This window comes from Tursiops truncatus, chromosome 19, assembly GCF_011762595.2.
Source record: "Tursiops truncatus isolate mTurTru1 chromosome 19, mTurTru1.mat.Y, whole genome shotgun sequence".
Classification (NCBI taxonomy): Eukaryota; Metazoa; Chordata; class Mammalia; order Artiodactyla; family Delphinidae; genus Tursiops; species Tursiops truncatus.
Genome location: NC_047052.1, coordinates 55,381 through 76,180, shown reverse-complemented (window position 1 = coordinate 76,180; position 20,800 = coordinate 55,381). Strand labels below are relative to the sequence as shown.

Below are 20,800 nucleotides of genomic sequence, written 5' to 3'. Positions count from 1 at the left end.
TCCCCTGGCGGCAGGTGGCCCGCCCCGGCCGCCTCACTGGCCCTGTTCTGCCTGCCAGGTGGTGGAACACATTGGCCGCATCCGGGAGGAGCTGGACCGTGAGCGGGTCGAGCGCAACTACTTCCAGCTGGAGCGGGACAGGATCTACACTTTCTGGGAGATCACGCGGAGGCAGCTGGAGGAGAAGAAGGCTGAGCTGAGGAACAAAGACCGGGAGATGGAGGAGGCCGAGGAGAGGCACCAGGTGGAGATCAAGGTGCGTGGGGCTGGCCTGTCCCCATAGGAGCTGCCACATGGGCAGAGGAGCCGGACCGGGGGCCAGGGGCGTTGTCTCGCCTTGCTTTTGGGAGTCACAGCCCTTTGTGTCCTTGACGTGGGGAACTGAGGGTATTTTTTATGTGTGTGCAGGTGGGCATGTGTGTGTAGGTGAGCCTCTGTGTGCAGGTGGCATGTGTATACAGGTGGGCAGGTGTGTGCAGGTGGGCAGGTGTGTGTAGGTGAGCCTGTGCAGGTGAGCAGGTGTGTGCCAGTGGGCATGTGTGTGCACGTGAGCAGGTGTGTGCAGGTGAGCACCTGTGTGCAGGTGAGCACCTGTGTGCAGGTAGGCATGTATGTGTAGGTGGGCAGGTGTGTGCAGGTGGGCATGTGTGTACAGGTGAGCCTCTGTGTGCAGGTGGGCAGGTGTGTGCAGGTGAGCCTCTGTGTGCAGGTGGGCATGTGTATGCAGGTGGGCAGGTGTGTGCAGGTGAGCCTGGGCAGGTGTGTGCAGGTGAGCCTGTGCAGGTGGGCATGTGTGTGCAGGTGTGTGCAGGTGAGCCTGTGCAGGTGGGCATGTGTGTGCAGGTGAGCTTGTATGTACAGGTGAGCCTGTGTGGGTGAGCCTGTGCAGGTGGGCATGTGTGTGCAGGTGAGCATGTGCGTGCAGGTGAGCCTGTGCAGGTGAGGTGTGTGCAGGTGGGCATGTGCATGCAGGTGAGCGGGCAGAGTAGGTGAGCGGTGGTACTTCCCCCGCCTGCAGGTCTATAAGCAGAAGGTGAAGCACTTGCTGTACGAGCATCAGAACAGCTTGATGGAGATGAAGGCGGAGGGCACCGTGGTCATGAAGCTGGCGCAGGAGGAGCGCCGTGCGCAGGAGGGTGCCCTGTGCAGGGACATGCGGGCGCTGCAGGTGGAGCTGAAGGAACAGGAGCTGGCTGGCGAGCTGGTGGTGAAGAACCTGAGGCTGGTAGGTGCTGGCGTGCCGTGAGCACCTCGGGATGCACTCCAGCTGGGAATTCATATTTCTGCATATTAAATCCTGCATTTTGGCAATTAAACAACAGTAGCAGCAGCATGCAGCCAAACAAGCCCTGTTCGGGGTCCAGACACAGAATTTTGTCTCAGGCTTGAGCAACAGGTTGGCTTCCCAGGAGGGAAATCCAGCTCAGGGTCCCTCTCCGCATACTGCTGACCTCTGACCCCAGAGACGCACGCGCGGCCCCTGAAGTGAGCAGCCCTCCAGCCCTTCGGCAGCCACAGCAGCTTGTCCCGTGAGCTGTGCTCAAGTGCCTCGCTGACCTTTGAGACTCTTCGGTCGTTTCTGAGGGAGGCGGCGGGGTTCCAGGTGGAGGTTGGAACTCCTTCTTAAGCGCCGGGCGCGGTTCTGATCTCTGGGGACACAGAGGATGGGGCTGACAAAATGCCTGCCCACGCACGGCTGATGGTCTAGAATGGAGAGGCTGCCCCTGAGGCAGAAGACAAAATAAACTGTCAAACCTGTGTCGCAGGTCTGCGGGCATTAGTGCTACAGGAAGGTGCTGGGAACCAGGGTGGTTGCATTTTTCTATGCGTTCTGGGAATTCATTGAGAAGGTGATATCCGGGCAAGGGTGGGGGGAAGGCAGGGCTGGGGGAGACCAGGCCCTGAGAAGGGCTGGGGATGGACCAGTGCCACGGCCCCCAGGAGTGAGGAAAGAGGGGTCTGGGGGACAGGACTGAGTCAGGGGCCTCTGGAGGGCGTGGGCAAAGGGAGGATGTGTCCAACTTTGGTTTTCAAAGGTTGTTCCTGGCTGTGGGTTGAAAGACTTTGTCAGTGCACTTGCCTCTGTGTATGTCTGGAGGCGGCCCAGCCTCAACTGAATCTGGAAATAAATCAGTAACACTGCAGACTTTGCCGTGAAGCTTGAGGGAGCTGAAGTCTTGGACGCTTGAGGGCGGTCTGGTCTTTCTGACAGAAGCACAGAGTGGGCTGCCTTCCAACAAGTACAGCGGTGCGGGCTCTCTGCTTACGCGAGGCCTTGGACGTGGAGTAGGTACACGGTCAGAGTGCCGCTCTGAGTGAAAACACTGCTCTAGAGTCTAATTTAAACTTTTTATTCAGAATTTATAACTGTCTATTAAAATAATTTGTAACGGTGTTCTAAGCCAAAGCAGGTTAGCCGACAGCGGGGAGCCGGCAGCTCTGTGTGGGTCTGGCCCCTGCTGTCCAGCCTCTGGGCAGGGTGGGAAGGGCTGGGCACGGCCAGCGGCCGGGATGTCTGTCAACATTCTCTGCAGCTCCGAGGTGACCTGTGCTGAGGGAAGTCCATTATCAAATGTGGAATTTACCAAACTTTGTTATTCCGGGCTGGGTCCATGAGCTCGGAGGTGGGGGGCCCAGCAGAAGCAGCACAGGTTTACTGAGCCGGGCTTTCCTTGCCAGTGAGGCGAGGGGCCGGGCTGAGGGGCCGGCGTCTGTCCCGTCCCGTCTGACCTCCAGTGACCGGCCACTTCCACCTCTGCAGAAACACACTGAGGAGATCACCAAGATACGCAAGGACTTTGAGCGGCAGGTGCGAGGTCAGCGTCTCCCGCGCTCCGTGTAAGACGGCCCCAGAGCCCCTCCCGTCAGGAAGGGACTGCCCAACAGCGCTTGCTAACCGGGCACATAAACCAGTTAAAACAGCTCAGACGTGCAAAGCGAGGCTGGTGGGCTCTTCAGGATCCCAGAACACCCTATTCCATGAGAGGTGGGAGGCTGTGAGGACCACCCAGTACCCGCCCACACCCTCAGGCACGAAGCGGCACCTAGAAGCAGGCGGTAGTTATCCAGCCTCGTGGGCAGCGTCCAGGTCTCCCGGCCTGCGGAGGCTCCAGCCTCGGAAGTCTGTTTGGTTTACTGATAGAGCCCGTAGTCTGGCTGGCTGGCCGTGGTTAGAGCCCATTGGGACTGGGTGACACTCGGCTGTTGGGATCCCTGAGGCAGGGATTGATTAGCAATGCCTGTGACGGGCAAGGAGGGCAGGCTGGTGTGTGCGCTGGTGCCACAGAGCAGGAGCAACTCCCCGCCCCGTCCTGCTGTCCGCTTGTTGGTGAGGCCTTCGTCCTGGTGGGTGTTCTTGGCCCTGGGCACAGCTGCCATCTCTTCTCGTAGCCACAGGGCCAGCATTCTGCTCAGCTGCTGTGTGTGCTGCTGCCTTTCAGAAATCGAGGCCAAGTACGATAAGAAGGTCAGGATGCTTAGGGATGAACTTGACCTGCGCAGGAAGACAGAGATCCACGAGGTGGAGGAGAGGAAGAACGGCCAGATCAGCATGCTTATGCAGCGCCACGAGGAGGCCTTCACGGACATCAGGAACTACTACAGCGAAATCACCCTCAACAACCTGGCTCTCATCAACTCCCTCAAGGTGCTGCTGGAGTGCCCAGCCCCCTTGGGCCGACACTCCTGCTGGTAGAAGCATTTGACCCTGCCCTTCAGCTGCCCTTGATCGAAGCTCACAAGTTGTGTTGCCTGCTACAGCCGTGGCTGCGGTCCGGCTGTTGCCCTAACCCTCATGTGGCAGGGAAGTGATACACCTGTATGCACTGGGATATGTCAAAGGTCAGGTGGAAGCACAGGGGCGTCATCGTCACCCAAGTGCTGGCAGCCGTGGAGGATGTCCTCTGGGGGTCATGAGCAAAGTGTAATCTCTCAATTTGCACGGAGGCTGAAGTACTAGAAAATTCAGAATAAGTTAAAACTGTGAAAAAATACTGTGTGTTTACACAGAAAACAGATGTAGGTCCTCACGGTGCTGGCAGGACCATTCTCTGCGGGCAGGGGAGCCCCTGGTCCTGCCTGCCGACCCCCCACCCCTCGTGCCCACAGGAGCAGATGGAGGCCATGCGGAAGAAAGAGAGGCACCTGGAGAAGGAGATGATGGAGGTGTCCGCGCAGAACAGGCTCCTGGCAGACCCCCTGCAGAAGGCTCGGGACGAGATGAGCGAGATGCAGAAGCAGCTCGGGGGCTACAAGAGGGACAAGCAGATCCTGCTGGTGGGTTTCTGCCTGATTCCTGGCCCTCCCTGGCACCTCCTCCTGGGTGTGGAAGGGCAGGAAGGGCAGGGAGGCGTCTCCTGAGGACCAGAGCGGAGCCTGGCCCTCGGGGCAGGAAGGGCAGGGGCGCTAAGCCCCTCCTTCCTGGGCCTGGTGGCCCTGGGGCACGTGAGGCTGGCACCTGTTCTGGGAGATGGGTGGCCCCGGCGGGCTGCCCTGGTGGCTCAGCCCCTCAGGCCTGGGAGCTGGTTCCCTCTGGCGCTCACCTGGCCTGGCTGTTGCTCGGGAGCTGCATTGTGTGGGTGCCTGAGTCGGGAGTGCTCTCTCCTCCAGCCCCATTTTCTCTCCAGTGCACGAAAGCCCGTCTGAAAGTCACCGAGGAGGAGCTGAAGAGCCTGCAGTGGGAGCACGAGGTTCTGGAGCAGCGCTTCATCCAGGCAAGCTCCCGGCACGCCTGGGTGCCGGGCTGGGCGCCCGGCTCTGGCAGCTGGAGGTCCCGTGGCCCTCCTCGTTCTGCGCGGCTCTCGGTGGGCGGCCAGCCCGGGTCTCAGAGGGCGGTCAGTGGTAGGGAGTGGGTGGTGCCCACGGCTGTCCCCCCCGGGGCTCTCCTCTGAAGCGTGGAGGTGGCCTGGCCCCTTGAAGGAAGGGCTTTCTTCATCTGTGTGTGTGTTTCTAAGTCCCAAATCTTTATGTGTGCGTTGTAAGCAAGCCTGTGGGTGCAAACATGAGGGCCTTGGGGCCGTGCGCTGGTCCTCACAAGTGGTCAGAGCTTCCTGACTCTCCTCCCACACTCTTGTGTGTCCCGGCGTAGGGACGCCGCTTCCCAGAAGTGAGGGCGTCTGGAGCGCCCATGTTCTCGTCTCAGCCTGTGTGCCGTCTCTCCGATCGGGTCACATTTGAAATCTCTGTTTCAGTCCTTTGCTGTTACAAGCATCCTTTTAAGTTAGTCTTTGTGCAACTGTGTATCCCTTTCAGGGAAGTCGATTCCTAGCAGGGGAACTGCTGGGCGAGAAGGTTCACGTTCAGGGTGCAGATAGCCTGCCGGGAGGGATGTTCAGAGTTGTGGCCCCACCCACAGTGCCCAAGGGGCCACTTCCGCCGGCACCAGGTCTTCGCTGATGTGATTGGGTGGCAGGCAGGTGTCTCACTGCACGTGCTTTTCTGCAGAGATGGCCCTCCCTGCCTGCAGGTCCCGGGGTCTGGCCCCGGGCCTGGCCGAGGGCAGAGCCGCCCCCTCTGTGTGAGCCGTTAGCACAGCTACGGCCGCAGACTGACAGTGGAAAGGACATCCTGTAAGCGGTCAGAGCAAGAGTCATCCTCAAGGAGCCTCCGAGGGTCCCGGAGGCTGAGGGCAGCTGAGGGGAGGGTCCGTAGGCAACCAGGGAGACGCGCGGCTCCCCGCTGCAAGGTGGCGTGAGTGGGGAGGGGACTCTACCACCTTCTCTTCTGTCTGCATGTCGTCTGCGGCAGGGGAGGCAGGCAGCGCCCCTAAGAAACCAGACTCGTCACGTTTTAAAGAGCAGAGGACGGGGACTGGATCGAAGCACATCTTGAGAATACGATCCCGTAGTTAGAAGGACACGGTCCTACAGGGTTTCAGCACAGCCCTCCCCTCTTCCTAGCAGTGATGTGTGTTTCTACGGCAGTGCAGGGCATTCTGGAAGGAGTCCCAGCAAATGCTCAGACGGTGGCCTCTGGGAAGTGGGGTTGAGGAGCGTTCACTTTTTCCTTTTTACACCCCTGCTCAGTCTTGATTGTTTAATGGTGCACAGTTAAAAGTTAAAGGAGATGAAAGGGACACTGTCCTTGGTGGACAGGTGGGTGGCTCCAGTGCTCGCTCTAGACCTGTGTTCCAGGGTCTGGGGCTGGCAGAGGGAGTGGACCTCCAAGGGGCCCCCACCCCAACACTGCTGGGTCTGAGGCCCTGGACCTCACGGGGAGGATCAGGTCCCGAGCCTGCTGCCCAGACCCAGGGCAGGGGGTCTGTGCAGCTCGTACTAGGGTCCCTGTGGCTTGCTGAGACACCTTCCCAGAGGTGTTTCCTCCTGCCGCCCATGATGTGGACAGCCGCACACCTCTAATTCGGTCACAGAGTGGGGTTCAGGCAGCGTAGAAGATTCAGACCCACCTGCCCGTGGCCGGGCGCTGGTGAAAGTGCTGTGCCGTGGCCTCGGGGCAGAGCCGGGAGGGCCTTCTTGCCAGTGAGAAGCCCGGGCCCATCCTGCAGGTGCAGCAGGAGCGGGACGGGCTGTACCGGAAGTTCACCGCAGCCATCCTGGAGGTGCAGCAGAAGGTGGGCCTCAAGAACCTCGTCTTGGAGCGCAAGGTACAGGCCCTGGCCACCGCGGTGGAGAAGAAGGAGGTGCAGTTCAACGAGGTGCTGGCGGCCTCCAACCTGGATCCTGCGGCCCTGACCCTCGTGTCCCGCAAGCTGGAGGTCGGTCCCAGGGGCCCCGGGGAGGGGCTTCCGGCGGCCTGGGCTCCGGTCGGGGCTCCTGTCTTGTGCTCCAGCCTCCGTCCCTCAGTGGAGAGTCTCAGTTCACCTCGGGGAGGGGCTGTTGTGGTTTGCTGGCCCGAGCGCCCAGGCCTGTGTGAGCCATCGGGCTCCGCAGGTTCCTGGGCTCTGCCCTGGTGTCTCTGAGGCCTTCCCCGGCCCCTCCTTCGCCTCCCGGCACCTTCGAGCCCGAGTCCACTGCCCACTCCAGCTTAGCCTCTCAGCCAAGGCCACGGCCGCCGTCTGCCTGGGACACTGAGATGTGCTGGCTGAGGCCGTGGCAGGGGGAATGCAGGGCCGTGGGTGGCCTTTGTGACGGCTGCTGGGAAGGCTTCCCAGAGGGAGTCACATCTGAACGGAGGCTGGAGCATCTGTTCACTCGAGAGTCTGCAGTCATGTGTGGCTTTCCTCTGGGCTGGGACTGTCCTGGGCATGAGGCACAGCAGTAAAAAGACAGACGAGGCCTTGGTGCCCACAAGCCAGCAGGGTGAGCTGAGGACTCAGGACGGCAGTTGCCACTGCCGCTGGCTCAGCAGGCAGAAGCCCTGATGCCCCTGGCGGTGACCTTACCTGGAACTGGCCTTGTCCCTCTGCTCCCTGACCTGGGTGGGACGTGCCACAGAAGAGAACGGGTGATGACAGACAAGGGGTCTTTGGTGCTGCTAGGGAAGCGTGGCCTGGCTCTGGGATCCTGGCCAGTTGGGTGACCTGTAGCGGCCAGGCCTGAGGTGGCCCCAGGTATGGTTTCCTTGGGGGTCTAGGAGACGGACACAGACCACAGCTGGCCTCCGTGACTCCACGGAAGGTCCTTCCATGCTGGAGAGCCCTGTCTGCCCCTACTCTTCATTCACACAGAGGTTACAGGCCTCAGATGGCAACAGGAGGGCAGGAGAGGGTGGGCAGGGCTGACAGGATGACTCATCACCAGTGGAGGAGGGGGCTGGGGTCCGAGGTGATGTCATGCCCAAGGTTCTGGCTGAGACCAGGTGTTTGCTCACAGGGGAGCGATGGCCCTGGCTCAGTGGGTGGCAGTGCCTGGAGGACCCAAGTTACCCAGGCTCGGCTCTCGGGGCTGGGGTAGTGCAGCCTCATGGTGGGGCCTCGTCTGGGCCGGCATCACCATGTCCTGAGTCTGGGGGCTCGTCTCTGTTCTTGTCCCTCTTGTGTGTGGATCACAAAGGGGAGGAGGGCTTTCCTGCTCTCCTCTTGGCAAGGACAGCCGGTCTTGCAGCTGGGCCAGCGACCCAGTGCTGCCAGCGACCAGGGTGAGGGGATAAAAACTCGGCCGTCCATGGCAGTCACCATGGCTGTGCCTGGGGGCCAGGGCAGGGCAGGTGGGGAATCGAGGGGGTTTTCCCTGGGATGGCGTTGGCAGCCGGGGTGGCCGCAGAAGCAGGCCAGGCTGCCCCTTCTCACCCTCTGGGCAGCTTCCTTACGGGGACGCAGATCTGTCTCCGTTGGAGACCTTTCCACACCAGCCGCTCCCCGTGTGGACGTCCTGACACCTTCCTTTCCTCAGGACGTTCTGGAATCGAAGAACAGCACCATCAAGGACTTGCAGTACGAGCTGGCCCGGGTCTGCAAGGTGCGAGGAGACCCCCACCCCTCCCCCATGTTCTGCCAGCTGCCCGGGGCTCCACACCCCTCCCTCAGGCCCCTCCTCACCCAGGACCCCACCTGATCTTTACCTTTGGGTGCTGACACAGTCTGAGGCCGTCTGCGCCTGCTCAGGGTCACTTGGCCTGCAGGCGGCCTGGAGTACATCCGCATGGCTCCGACGCTGTCCTGGTGTCCCTGATGGGGCCTGCCCAGTGCGTGCGTGGCGTCCTGTCCAGCAGGCTGTCCCTGTGTCCCTGTCCGGCCCTTGCTCTGGTGCCACGGCGCTAGCCTGGCCTCTGGGGCGGTTTGGGGCGGGGGGGTCTCTGCTCCCTCAGAGTCACATCCACGTCTTCCAAGGCCTTTCTGAGTCTGGTGAAAGCCACACAGAGGCCTCCTGCAGCTGGGGAGTGCAGTGCCTGACCCTGGCGCCGTCTGTGCCTGCACCCAGCGTCCCCAGCTCTGTGGCTGAGCCCGCAGCTCTGTCAGTGCTTGGCCCGTGGGGACGCAGACACAGTGCTGCCTGCAGACGCGCTTCCCGAGGGCGAGCACCCCGCGCGCGTGACTCAGATGTGAGCCCTGGGCTGTGGAGCCCCAGCGTGAAGGCAGTGCCCGTCATGGGCACTGGGCTCCATGGTGACCAAGTCCCCTGGGCCTTCCCTGCCCACAGGGCCCTCCCCAGGTGCTCTGGGAACCCCTGATACTTATATGCATTCTTGGGGGAATTTCCGCAACCCACATCTGACTGTGGGGAGGGCTGAACCCCAGAGGTGGGTGAGGGCCAGGGCCCAGCCCCTGAGTCGTGCTGGAGCCCGGCCCTGGCTCACCCTTTGCTCTCAGCTCCCAGTACCTTGTCTTGCCGATGCCGGGGACAAGGAGCCCCTTTGAGCTTTTGCTCTGCGTCAGGCCAGGCTCTGAGCACGTAGCATGCATCAGCTCTTCAGACGCTTGCAACCGTCTGGCGAAATGTGCCCTTTTAAAAACATCTGCTTTTAAAGGATGGGGGCACAGAAACCCTGTCTGTGTTGGCCCTGCCAGCGCTGTTGCCCAGATTTCGGCATTTCTGGGATGGGGGAAGGGAATAGATGCCAGTAGACAAGGCAGGGGGGTCATCCCTGAGAAGGCAGGGATGCTGAGCCTGAGTGAGAAATGCTTGCAAGGGACTAGGAACTGAAACCACAGTCCTGCTCTGAGTGCACACCCTCTTCAGTCTCCCCAGCCGTGAAACAGGGATGGTGGGGGCATCTTCCATTGTGGGTTACCCGAGGTCCCGCACATGAAGTGGTTGGGTAGTGCCCGATAAAAGTCCTCAGACTCGGGCCAGAGTTGTTCTCGACAGAAGGAAAGCCTCTGGTTGTCTTCCAGCTGAGCCAGGAGGTGTCTGTGCATGGCCATCACCACCGGCTCATCTGGACCCACTCTTGTGCGGAGGTGGAAACTCAGCTACATAAGACCCCTGGGCAGGTCACTTGGCTTAAAAGGATGGCCCCTTCCGTGGGGCCTTTGATTGGTTTGGTCTTGAGGACTCCAAACACTGGGGTTTGTCCTCCTTATAATAATCATAATCATACTCCTGGTGCATTATGTTTTCCCAAAAGCTTTAAATGCATGTTTGCAGCCACTAACCACCAAGCAAATGATCTCCTTAAGACTGGAATATTGAAAAAGACGTGGGGAATGACGGACTTGAAAAATGTGAACCCAAAGTCTTGACCTGTGAATCCCAGAGATTCGGGAAAACAAAAACAAAAACCCAAACAGAATCAGCAAAAGCTGTGAGCGGCACTAATGCCTTAAAATTTTGATATCTCTCAGGCTAAGAGTTTGATCAAAAGGGGGGACTGTTAAAAAGAAACAACAGGTCCTAAACGGAGTCACTTATGTGAACCCTACCAAGACTCAATACCTAATTGAAGTTTTAGCCTCTCCCTAGAGTGGAAATTTAAACCCATCAGCAGTGGGAGGTGATCTGCCTAAGACCCCCTGCCTCCCCTAAGGGAAGGTGCCCACCCTTTTAACTTCCTTGTCCCACCCTCCCGTGCCCATGAAAGCCTCCATTTTGTATAGCTCCTCGGAGCACCCTTCCGCTTACTAGATTGGATGCTGCCATGAGTAAAGCCAATTAGATTCTCAAATTTAAATAAGCGTGTGAGGGTCTGGGTCTGGTGTAGTGAGCACCTGGTAAAGGCTAGCTCTCCAAGGGGCTGGGTGGGCCTGAGCGAGGGTCAGCCCCGGCTACCCCTCCCCTGAGGCCTCTGTGTCCCCACAGGCCCACAATGACTTGCTGCGTACCTATGAGGCGAAGCTCCTGGCCTTTGGGGTCCCCCTGGACAACGTGGGCTTCAAGCCCCTGGAGACGGCCGTGATCGGGCAGACGCTGGGCCAGGGCCCCGCAGGACTCGTGGGCACCCCAACGTAGCCCCTGCCCGGGGCCACTGCCCGGATGACACCCACCTCACGCACCGAGGACGGCAGGTATTCGTTTTGTAGACGTGCGTCGTCAGCAAATGAAGGTTTTCACAAGTGCTGCGTGTCCTGTTGCGTGGCTGTGTGGAGAGGCGCCCCCAGGGCCCACGATGCCGTCCGGCCCCTTCCCCGAGCCCACCAGCTCTGTGCGCACACCCGCCCCCATCCCACCTGGGGCTGGGCAGCTCCAGCCGAGCGTGCCTAGTGACCGCAGCCGCCTCGCAGATGCCAGCAGCAACTTTATTGAAGCCCGAGTGACAGCTGCCACTGGGGAATCGGGGCCAGAACGTCCCCGGGAAGTGTGACCCTGGTGCCCGTGAGCAACAAGCCTGCCCTGCTGGTCGGGGGCGGCTCAGCCTGCCGTGGTGACGGGTCCGGGCTCGCAGGCCGGCTGCCGGTCAGCCGCTAGCTCCCTCGGTACGTGGTATAAGACCACGGGCTCAGCAGCAGCGGCACGTGGAACTTGTGGGTCCCGTTTGTGATGGTGAAAACGACCTGCGGGCAGAGGGGACACCGGGGGAGCCAGGGGCCAGCATGGAGCGCACTCAGCCTGGCCTCAGTGCCGCCATGGACTCAGCAGCCCAGACGGCTGACCTGGGGATGCAGTTGGGGGGCAGGAGCCCCAGGGCCAGCTGGGGGGTGGTGGGTGTGGCTGGGTCCTCCCCAGAGAAAGCACTCGATCTGAGGGGCCCTGGGCCTGCAGGTTCCCAAGGGGTCCCGCCCGAACAGGTCAACTGAAGGGGGACAGTGAGCTGGACGGGGCTTGGGTGAACCTCTGTCCGCAGGGGCTGAGTCAGCCTGACCCCGGAGCAGGTCAGGGACGGGTGTGACGTGGTCAAGCCCGGCACCCCTTTCTTCTGGGAGCCCAAAGCAGGTGCGAGGTAGTGGAGGCGCAGGGCCGGCCTGCGGGTCACGGTGAGTCAAGGGCCTCCACCCGTCTGGCCCTCACCTCCACGTACGGGTAGAAGCTCTCCTGGCCCCTCTTCTGCCAGTAGCCCTCAGTGTCGAAGGACAGCTTGTAGGTGCCCGCCTTCATCTGGCCTGGCAGCAGGAGCCCAGGGCAGCGGCCGTCAGGGTCCGTGTAGCTGGGGAGAGAAAGGGGGGGTCCCTGCAGAGGGGGCTGAGGAGCTCCCGGCCTGGGTCCCCCGGGGCTGCGTGCCCACCGGCCTCCGATGTCCCCGCAGCCTGACTGGGACTCGGGTGAGCGGGCCTGGGCGGCTATGGAGCAGGACAGCCTCCAGGACCTGGGGCTCTGGAGCAGCCCAGGGACACTGCGCACTGTTTGAGAAATCACAGAGAAGCAGAAGGGAGAAAGTTCCCACAATCTACCCCGTGAGCAATAATCGCTTTATATCTGGCATGTATACCTTTCAGATTTTCTCTATGTGTAAATACGCTCATTTACAAACTTCAAGAACGGGTTGTACTAGTCACACTGTTTTATAACGTGTACTTTTTGTTTAATATACTGCGTGTGGCTTTCTGGTTCAGTGACTGTGCCCACGTGGTGGCCTGTTTCCAGCGGCACCAGTGGAGGCTCTGAGGGCCTCTGCTCCCTCGGAGCCCCCGGCACCTGCAGCCGTGCTCGCAAGCGTCTGCGCTGTGATCAGAAAGGGTGGCATTTACCAGCGCAGTTTAGGGGGTGTGGTTGGGAGTGGATCTGTACGCCCCCCGCCCTGGACTCCGTGTGTTCCTCCAAGCGCAGATGGGGCCTGGACCCCCGGCTTTTCTGAAGGCTCCATACCCTCAGGCCTGGAACCTTTGGGGTCCAGCCAACCAGCCCACACCAGCGGGAGGGTCGGGGGAAACTGCTCACAGCTGACCCATGACACCTGCCAGTCTGGGCTGGGCGTCCCCCAGCAGAGCCTGGGCCTGGGGCAGGGGTAGCGCTGCCAGGCAGCGGACACCTCCTGCTGCCCCAGCCGTCCCCCCTCGCCCCCCAGTCTAGGAAAGGGGTGCCTGTGGTGTCTGCACACAGGGTGCAGTGAGAATATAGAGAACGTCCAGTGCCTGCCTTCTGCCCCGCACAGGTCACCCGTCAGTCAGTGACAACCAGGCCTTTCAGGTCCCACCTCAGGCCTCGGCCGGCCCAGCCTGCAGGAAGAGACACACCCCTCTTCCCCCTGCAGCGGGCACTTGGGCTGTGAGCTGTCCCAGCACGTTCTGTGGCCCTGACCAGGACTACACAGCCTGTTGAAAGCGCGGCCCCGAGAGTCTGCAGGGGGACTGTCCGGCTGTGGCGAGCCCTGCTCCCTGCCCTCCAGGCCCGCACCCCTTGCCCTGGCGTGGGGCGGGGAGGTGATCTGGACTCAAATCCTGCCCCAGACCGCCCTCCTACCTTTTCCTCAGCTCGGTCCACTGCTGGCCATGGTCCTCGAGCCTGGACAGACGGAGGCAGAGGCCCTCAGCCGGAAGCCCTGAGGCAGTGTCCAGTACGTGGGTGGTCAGCGGGCTGCTGCCCGGCTCCATACCTCTGCCCTGGGCCACGAGAGGGACAGGGAAGCTGCCTTGTGTCCACACCTGCAGCGGAGTCGGTGTAAACAGCCCCGGGGGACAAAGTCCCAAACTGCCCCTGGGCCCTGGGTGAGGAGCTGCGGGTGGAATTGCCGAGCAGCCCGCGCAGGCTGCGGTGACACACTGCCTTGCAGGTCGCTGACCTGTCCCCCTCCTGCCCCAGCAGCCCCCTCCCCCCAGCACTGACGGGGTCTCCACACCCAGGGGCCTCTCCCTCAGTCACTGCCGGCTGTGGGTGGCCACACGGGGTTCTTCTCCCGGAACTCAGCTCTGTCCCCTTAGCCCCAGGTGGAGGAGAGTTCAGGGGCTCCGAGTTCGGGCCTGTCCCCCTACCTCCGGGGAGCCCAGGTGTCGCTGGAGTGTCCGCAGCCGCAGGGCGACCCCGGAGCTCATGCCGGGCCGGACTGGGGTTGGCGAGGTGGCGACACCACGCTGCCACCCCCAGAACCTCCCCGGGCCCCTCCCTGGCCCCGGGGGCCACGTGTCTGACCAAACTCGGGGCGGAACCACAGGGAGGGGTGAGGCCGGTCTGGTTCGCAGCGGCTTCACCTCGGTGCCCACCTGGAGGGGCCCAGGGGGCTTCACGGGGCGGGGGGGAGCGGAGGGGTAGGCGATCGGGGTGCACAACCTTTGGGACCGTGGAGGCTCCTCCCGGCCCAGAAGTGGAGCGGCCCTGGGGGGCGGGGCGGGGGGGGGCGAGGGGCGGGGCTCGGGGACGTTGGGGTTGAGTGCTGGGCGGGACCGGATGGGGAGGGGCGCGGGGAGGGGGTGGGGCTCTGGCGGGGCGGGTAGGTCCAGCCAAGGTCCACTTCGGCCGCTGGGCGACGCAGGGCGAGCCTGATGACCCCCGGGAGCCCCTGAACCGGTGTAGCTTGTTTTCTTCCCTGGGAAGGTCGGAATTTGATGGTAGCCCCGACAGGCCACGTGGTGGTGCCTCAGGCGGGACGGATGGCCCGTGTGGTCGCACTGCCCGCCCCTCCTCCTACCCGCTCTGGCCCTCGAGCCCCAAGGAGCAGGGGCCCGGCACACTGACAGGGTAGGGGCTGGGCTATGCAGAAGTGAGGAAACAAGAGACAAGGCTGAGCCGACGGGCACGAGTCCGTCATTGTTTCGCAATAGTCCATGATGTCCACACGGAACCGACTGTATATAATGTATAAGTAAAGATAAGGGCATTCTGTGTTTAAAATCTGGGTGACGTTGCCTGGCGGGTTGGATTGCTCTCGATGTGGAGTCATTTTTCTTGTTGCTAAAGAGCCTTTTCTAATTATTTGGATAGTGAGTGGGGCCAGTTTGTACGTTAAGGATCACACCCCTCTGAGGTGGGGAAGGGGACCTTTCTAGCGACACTTGGGTGTTGGTTACAGTGCTTTGCAGGCAATCAGGAAATGTCTGTCTGAGAGTTAAATGCATGTGACGTTTGGCAGGGCTCATGTTTTTGGGAGGTGGCCCCAAAGAGACACACACCTGTTTTGGTAAACGCCCATGGGGACGGGACCAGAAACAACCAGACTGTCCCCACGGGGGACAGTTAAATAGATGAACTCTGCCACACACAGCAACTGTGCAGCCCAGTGAAAAGAGTGAGGCCCATTTGTGTGTAAGGTGGATGGTCTCGGGGCGGGAGGCGTGTATAGCTTCGTGGTTTTAAATCCCCGGTAGCTTTCGGCCCGTTACAAGGGCAAAAGCTCACTTATCACCATCGCAAGCTCGGGGTGCAGCTATTAGGATCCCCTCTTTACAGAGGAGGAAACTGAGGCGCAGAGAGGCCAAGTACTGGAATATTTTCTAGTGTGGTACACAAAAGACTGAGGATTCCAGGTCCACCTCTGGGACAAGCAGTGTCGACAAGCGTTAATTATTTTCATTCTGTAGCCTTTCTTTGGACACTTGAAGTCTCAAATGTCAAGCTGACAAAAACAACAATCAAACCTTTTTTGGAGGGTGCCCTTTTACCCCCTCCGTCCTTCTCTGCCCCGAGAGAAAACCTAGTTCTGGGAGAGCGCGGGGCAGGGCAGGGCCTCGTCACAGCTCCTTCCGGGGCCTTGCTAGGGCCCGCTCCCCAGCCTGCAGGCTTCACCTGGAACCTTCCCTGTGCCTCTGGGAGGGCAGTGGGTTGATTAAGAGTAGGCATGGGGGTCCAGCCTAATAGGCCCAGTGCCAGCCATGCCGTGCTCGCCGCGTGACCCCGAGCTGTGACCCTGCTGCCAGGAGGGGGCACAAAGTGCACGTCTACCTGCTGGGCCTCTTGTAAAAAGAGGCCAGACACAGGCCTTGAGCTCCTCCCTCCTCCCCACTCCTTTCTGACCAGGTGAGTGTGATGCTGGAGTTGGAGCATTCCACCACCCCACCCCCCCTGCCCCGCCCCCTCCCCTGCCCCGGGCGGACAGACAGAGGCCCTAAGGAAGACACACGCTGAGGAGGAAAGAAGCTGCATCCCTGGAGTTGCCGCTGGACCGCCTGACAGGTGGGTGGGGCCTTTCGCGTCTGGATTGTGTTAAGTGCAGTGATTTTAAAGCGCTCGCGTTGATTTTTCCAGGTGGGTAGCCCAAAGCGTTTCTGCTTCAGGGAGTTGAGATCATGCAGGTAAAACGTATAACTACACACAGGGTGCTCAGTACCTTGGAACTGACCGTTCTTCCCGGGTGGCCGAGACGCTGAGCAGCAACGAGGGTCACCCGTCCTCCTGTCCTAGGGAGAAGGCAGCCGGTCGGGCCGCCGTCTGGGTCTGTGCTGGCGCTGGGAGGTCCCCGCCCTACCCTGAGCCCCTGGAGAGGCCCACGTGGGACCAGCCTCTGGGGCCCCGCTGAGGCACTGCAGCTGCGCTATGACACCAAGGGTGCCCGAGCCCCTGCCCCTAACTCCACGCCCCACCCCGGGAGTCCTTCCAGGCCGCTGTGTCAGAACTCAGCGGAAGGGCCATGAGGGCAGCTGGGACCTTCCTCCACTGAGGAAATATTGAGCATTGCCAGATACACTGAGGCGACACAGGTGACGAGGGGAAGGCCATTTCACATGGTGCTATGAGCTGAGAAGGCCACACGATGGGGCGGTGCCAGGGGGTGACAGGCGCTGGAGGTCAGGGGGCCTGCCGGCAGGCTGAGGAAGGCGAAGCCAGGGGTGGGGGTCACAGGAGGGGCGCATTTGGCCCCCGGTAGCATTTCAGCTCCCCAAGGACCTGGGTTATTGTCTGTTTCGTCAAGGCTGTTCCTGTGCCTGGGATAGGACCTGGCCAGAGGTAGGTGCTACATCGGTATCCCTTGAATGAATGGGCAGCAGGAGTGTGCAGATACGCACGGGCAGAGACGTCAGGCTGCAGAGCGGGAGTTAAGTAGATGAAGAGGGCAGACATGAAAGAAGAGAGCGCGGGAGAGAGAGAGGCACGGTTTCCAGGCCCTGCTTCCCAGCCCTCGCCGGGCTCTCCTCCACCCCGAGCCTGTGCACTCTGTTTCTTTACGGGAAGCTGCCTCTGTCCTTCACTCACCCATGTGTCCTGCGCTGCACGTCTCCGAAGCAGCTCCGAGTCTGTTCCCACCACAACCCCTGTGCCCGAAGCCTCCTTAGTCTTAAGCCGGGGCATCAGAGAGCTCTGGCCAGAGATGAGGCCCCTTCCCTGCCCCGGGACAACCGCACCTTGTCTGTGTCGTGGACTCTGCTTTCTGCACCCGTGTGCCCGTTCGGGTCACTGCCTGGTCCAGGATTGGCTGCCCTCGCCCTGGGACAGGGAGCATTTGTGGGTCAGTGAGTCCCAGGGGGTTCTAATGTTCCGCCAGGCTGAGGACCCCTGGCCTGCATCATGACACTGCTGCTCAGCAGCGACACATGGGCCACCGTAGAACATAGTTCACGAGGCATCCGCTGGCCTCAGCTGGACTTCGAGGTCGGGCCGAGGATGGGAGGGTTGGTGCTGCTGGTGCCTGTGATTGCGGCTGCGACCACAAGCCTTCAGCTTGGGGGTTGCCGGCACACAGGCACGTGGTGGTCAGCGCGGGGACCACAGGTGCCGCCAGAGAGCAGATGCACCAAATGTGGGGGGCCTTCCCTCCACTAAGTGACTGGCTTCCCGGGTGCTGTCTTGTCAGGCACACCTCAGGGCTCATCTTGGCTCACCACTCAGCAGAGAAGCAGACTTTGATAAATTCATACCACCCCCTTCCAAAACTGACCCAGGAGGAGACTTCCCCTGGACTGAGATATGATCAACATATTCCTAGTCCCAGCACCAAACTGGGGGGTCCTGGGACCCCTTCAGTTATGTGGTCACCACTTCCGGGGTCAGGATGCCAGGAATGTTTTCCGGTTTCACCAGGGGATGTGGTCTAATTTTGTGGCAGGCAGAGCCACTTCGTTTTGCCAGTTAGAGGAGGGGGCTTGTGGGTACAGTTCTGATTTCCTCCAGGGATCCCTCAGGGCTCACTGCGCCCGGGGCTCACCGTCAGCCTGTGTGCGCCAGGAGGACCCCGCCTGCAGCAGCCGCCTCTTCTGACTGGTTGGTCCATGTGCCAGTTGGTCTGGGGTCTGTTCTCATGGGTTGAGTGTCTGTTCTGAGTGGCTGGTGTCTTCTTCTTTATTTAACTGATATATTTTTTTATTGACATATAGTTGATTTACAATGTGTTAATTTCTGCTGCACAGCAAAGTGATTCAGTTGTACACATGTATACATTCTTTTTTAAAAATAATCTTTTCCATTATGCTTTACCGTAGGGTATTGAATGTAGTTCTCTGTGCTGTACGGTAGGACCACGTTGTTTACCCATTCTGTATATAGAAGCTTACATCTGCTCACCCCAACCTCCCACTCCATCCCTCCCCCAGCCCTTCCCCCTGGCAAACACCAGTTTGTTCTCTATGTCCGTGAGTCTGTTTCTGTTTCATAGAAAGGTTCATTTGTGTCATGTATACATTCCACATATAAATGATTCCATGCAGTATTTGTGTTTCTCTGTATGACTTACTTCACTGAGTATGATAGTGTCCAGGTCCATCCATGTTGCCGCAGATGGCCTTATTTAATTTTTTTTTTTGGCTGAGCAGTACTCCATTGTATATACGTACCACATCTTCTTTATTCCTTCATCTGTTGGTGGACATTTAGGTTGCTTCCATGTGTTGGCTATTGCGAATAGTACTGCTATGAACATAGGGGTGCATGTATCTTTTTGAATTATAGTTTTGTCTGGACATATGCCCAGGAGTGGGATTGCTGGATCATGTGGTAGTTCTATTTTAGTTTTCTGAGGAACCTCCATACTGTTCTCCATAGGGGCTGCACCAATTTACATTCCCACCAACAGTGTAGGAGGGTTCCCTTCTCTCCACACCCTCTCCAGCATTTATTATTTGTAGAGTTTTTAAGGACGGCCATTCTGACCGGTGTGAGGTGGTACCTCGTTGCAATTTTGATATGCATTTCTCTAATAATTAGCGATGTTGAGCATCTTTTCATGTATTCTTCTTCTTCCTTTTCTTTTTAAAAAATATTTATTTATTTATTTGGTGGCACGAGGGATCCTCGTGGCCACGTGCGGGATCTTTGTTAGAGCATGCAGGATCTTACGTTGTGGTATGCAAGATCTAGTTCCCTGACCAGGGATCAAACCCGGACCCCATGCATTGGGAGCTCAGCGTCTTAACCAGTGGACCACCAGGGAAGTCCCCTGTATGTCTTCTTTGGAGGAATGTCTGTTTAGGTCTTCTGCCCATTTTTTTTTTTTTTTTTTTTTTTTTTTTTTTTGCGGTACGCGGGCCTCTGACTGTTGTGGCCTCTCCGGCTGCGGAGCACAGGCTCCGGACGCACAGGCCCAGCGGCCATGGTTCACGGGCCCAGCCACTCCGTGGCATGCGGGATCTTTCCGGACTGGGGCACGAACCCGTGTCTCCTGCATTGGCAGGCAGACTCTCAACCACAGCGCCACCAGGGAAGCCCTGCCCATTTTTTGATTGGGTTGTTTTGTTTTTTTGTTGCTGAGTTGTATGAGCGGTTTGTATATTTTGGAAGTTGAGCCCTTGTAGGTCTCATCGTTTGCACATATTTTCTCCCATTGTGTAGGTTGTCTTTTCGTTTTGTTTATGGTTTCCTTCGCTGTGCAAAAGCTTGTAAGTTTGATTAGGTCCCATTTGGGTTTTTTGTCTGTATGTTTGTTTCTGTTGCCCTGGGAGACTGACCTAAGAAAACATTGGTATGATTCATGTCAGAGAATGTTTTCCCTACGTTCTCTTCTAGGAGTTTTATGGCGTCATGTCTTATGTTTACGTCTTTACCGCTGGTGCCTGTTCTGATTGGGTTGTGTCTGTGCCTCACCAGCTGGGACAAATGTAGATTTGATTGCATCACTGGGTGGTCCCCTCCTGACCCCTGACCTGTCACTCCAGCCCAGCAGTGGGCACACCGATGGTTCCCCTGTGCTGGCTGATGGTGAACATGCTGTGATGTGGCACTGAGGGGCTTGCCTGAGGGTGTAGGCAGTGGCCATGTTGTTCGTATCCTTATCGCCATCTGCAGAGGTTCCTGTGGGGACAAAGGGGAGAAGAGTTGATGGTGTCAACAACTAACAACCAGCACGACCAAACAAATTAATATAAAATCTAAAACTAAGGACTTCCCTGGTGGTGCAGTACTTAGGAATCCACCTGCCAGTGCAGGGGACACGGGTTCGAGCCCTGGTCCGGGAAGATCCCACACGCCGTGGAGCAGCTAAGCCCATGCACTACAACTACTGAGCCTGTGCTCTACGGCCCGCGAGCTACAACTACTGAGCCCACGGGCCACAACTACTGAAGCTTGTGCACCTAGAGCCCGTGCACCGCAACAAAGAGCGGCCCCCGCTCGCTGCAGCTAGAGAAAGGCTGCGCACGGCAACAAAGACCCAAGGCAGCCAAAAATAAATAAATAAATAGGAAATAAATGTATTTAAAAAGACTCTAAAATTAAATATCTTCGCTTTTTAGTCTACTCACTATGAAGATAACAAAACTGCATCAGGTGATGTAAGTGGCAGCTCAAACACTTCACCAAAGTCTTATAATTATTCCCAAATGATTTGTTTACTTTCTCAGAAATCTTCATGTCATCCTTTGATGTGACTGTCACTATAGGAACCCTGTGCACCATTAACTTCAGGGGCTGAGAAACTGTTAGGTGGCTGAGGGGAGGGCTGTCTTCTATATCCCATCTTTCCATCTGTCGCACTGCTCTCGGGTCCCTTCTGTCCTCCCTTTTCCCCTACCGTTGTCAGGGGAGTCCTGTCTGGACCCTGGCCACGCTGCGGGAGCTGGGGCTGAGCACACAAACCAGAGGGAGAGAAGTGGTGAGGCTGGGCCGACGGGTTCGGGGCAGTGTGTCCTGGTTGCTAGAACCAAGCCTCTGGTGTCTGGTCCACGGAGAGGACCCCAAATGGCTTTGCGCGTCAGGAGGGCGATCCGAGCACAGCCTGTGCTGCCTGGTGAGTGGCG

General features: G+C 59.2%; 2 protein-coding genes across 8 annotated transcripts in view; one reads left to right on the top strand and one right to left on the bottom strand.

Moving 5' to 3' along the window:
* DRC4 (dynein regulatory complex subunit 4) overlaps window positions 1-20,800 on the top strand; it is a 38,620-nt gene that overhangs the window by 8,270 nt on the left and 9,550 nt on the right. For 4 of the 5 annotated variants that reach the window (XR_012327889.1, XR_012327891.1, XR_012327888.1 and 1 more), the window contains exons 8-17: window positions 59-256; window positions 1,019-1,225; window positions 2,762-2,816; window positions 3,441-3,646; window positions 4,108-4,275; window positions 4,626-4,712; window positions 6,503-6,712; window positions 8,289-8,354; window positions 10,635-10,840; window positions 15,657-15,812. Coding sequence is in view for 1 of the 5 variants with exons in the window: in XM_033845236.2 (XP_033701127.1) it covers window positions 59-256; window positions 1,019-1,225; window positions 2,762-2,816; window positions 3,441-3,646; window positions 4,108-4,275; window positions 4,626-4,712; window positions 6,503-6,712; window positions 8,289-8,354; window positions 10,635-10,784 (1,347 nt within the window). In the remaining 4 variants the exon portion in view is untranslated. Of the gene's footprint in view, window positions 1-58; window positions 257-1,018; window positions 1,226-2,761; window positions 2,817-3,440; window positions 3,647-4,107; window positions 4,276-4,625; window positions 4,713-6,502; window positions 6,713-8,288; window positions 8,355-10,634; window positions 12,319-15,656; window positions 15,813-20,800 lie in introns of those variants that run through there. The other variant, XM_033845236.2, reaches the window with a different exon arrangement.
* LOC101320163 (5-hydroxyisourate hydrolase-like) lies at window positions 11,053-13,965 on the bottom strand. 3 transcript variants are annotated; one of them, XM_019923716.3, is made up of 4 exons: window positions 13,679-13,965; window positions 13,170-13,351; window positions 11,791-11,916; window positions 11,053-11,326 (listed from the first exon to the last, which is right to left on the bottom strand). In XM_019923716.3, exons 1-4 carry the CDS (start codon window positions 13,736-13,738, stop codon window positions 11,272-11,274), a joined length of 423 nt encoding a protein of 140 aa, XP_019779275.1. In that variant the 5' UTR covers window positions 13,739-13,965; the 3' UTR covers window positions 11,053-11,271. The 3 variants fall into 3 exon arrangements, with proteins under 3 accessions (XP_019779275.1, XP_004318640.1, XP_019779274.1); XM_004318592.4 differs by having other exon boundaries at window positions 11,781-11,916; window positions 13,679-13,964; XM_019923715.3 differs by having other exon boundaries at window positions 11,781-11,916; window positions 13,170-13,309; window positions 13,679-13,963.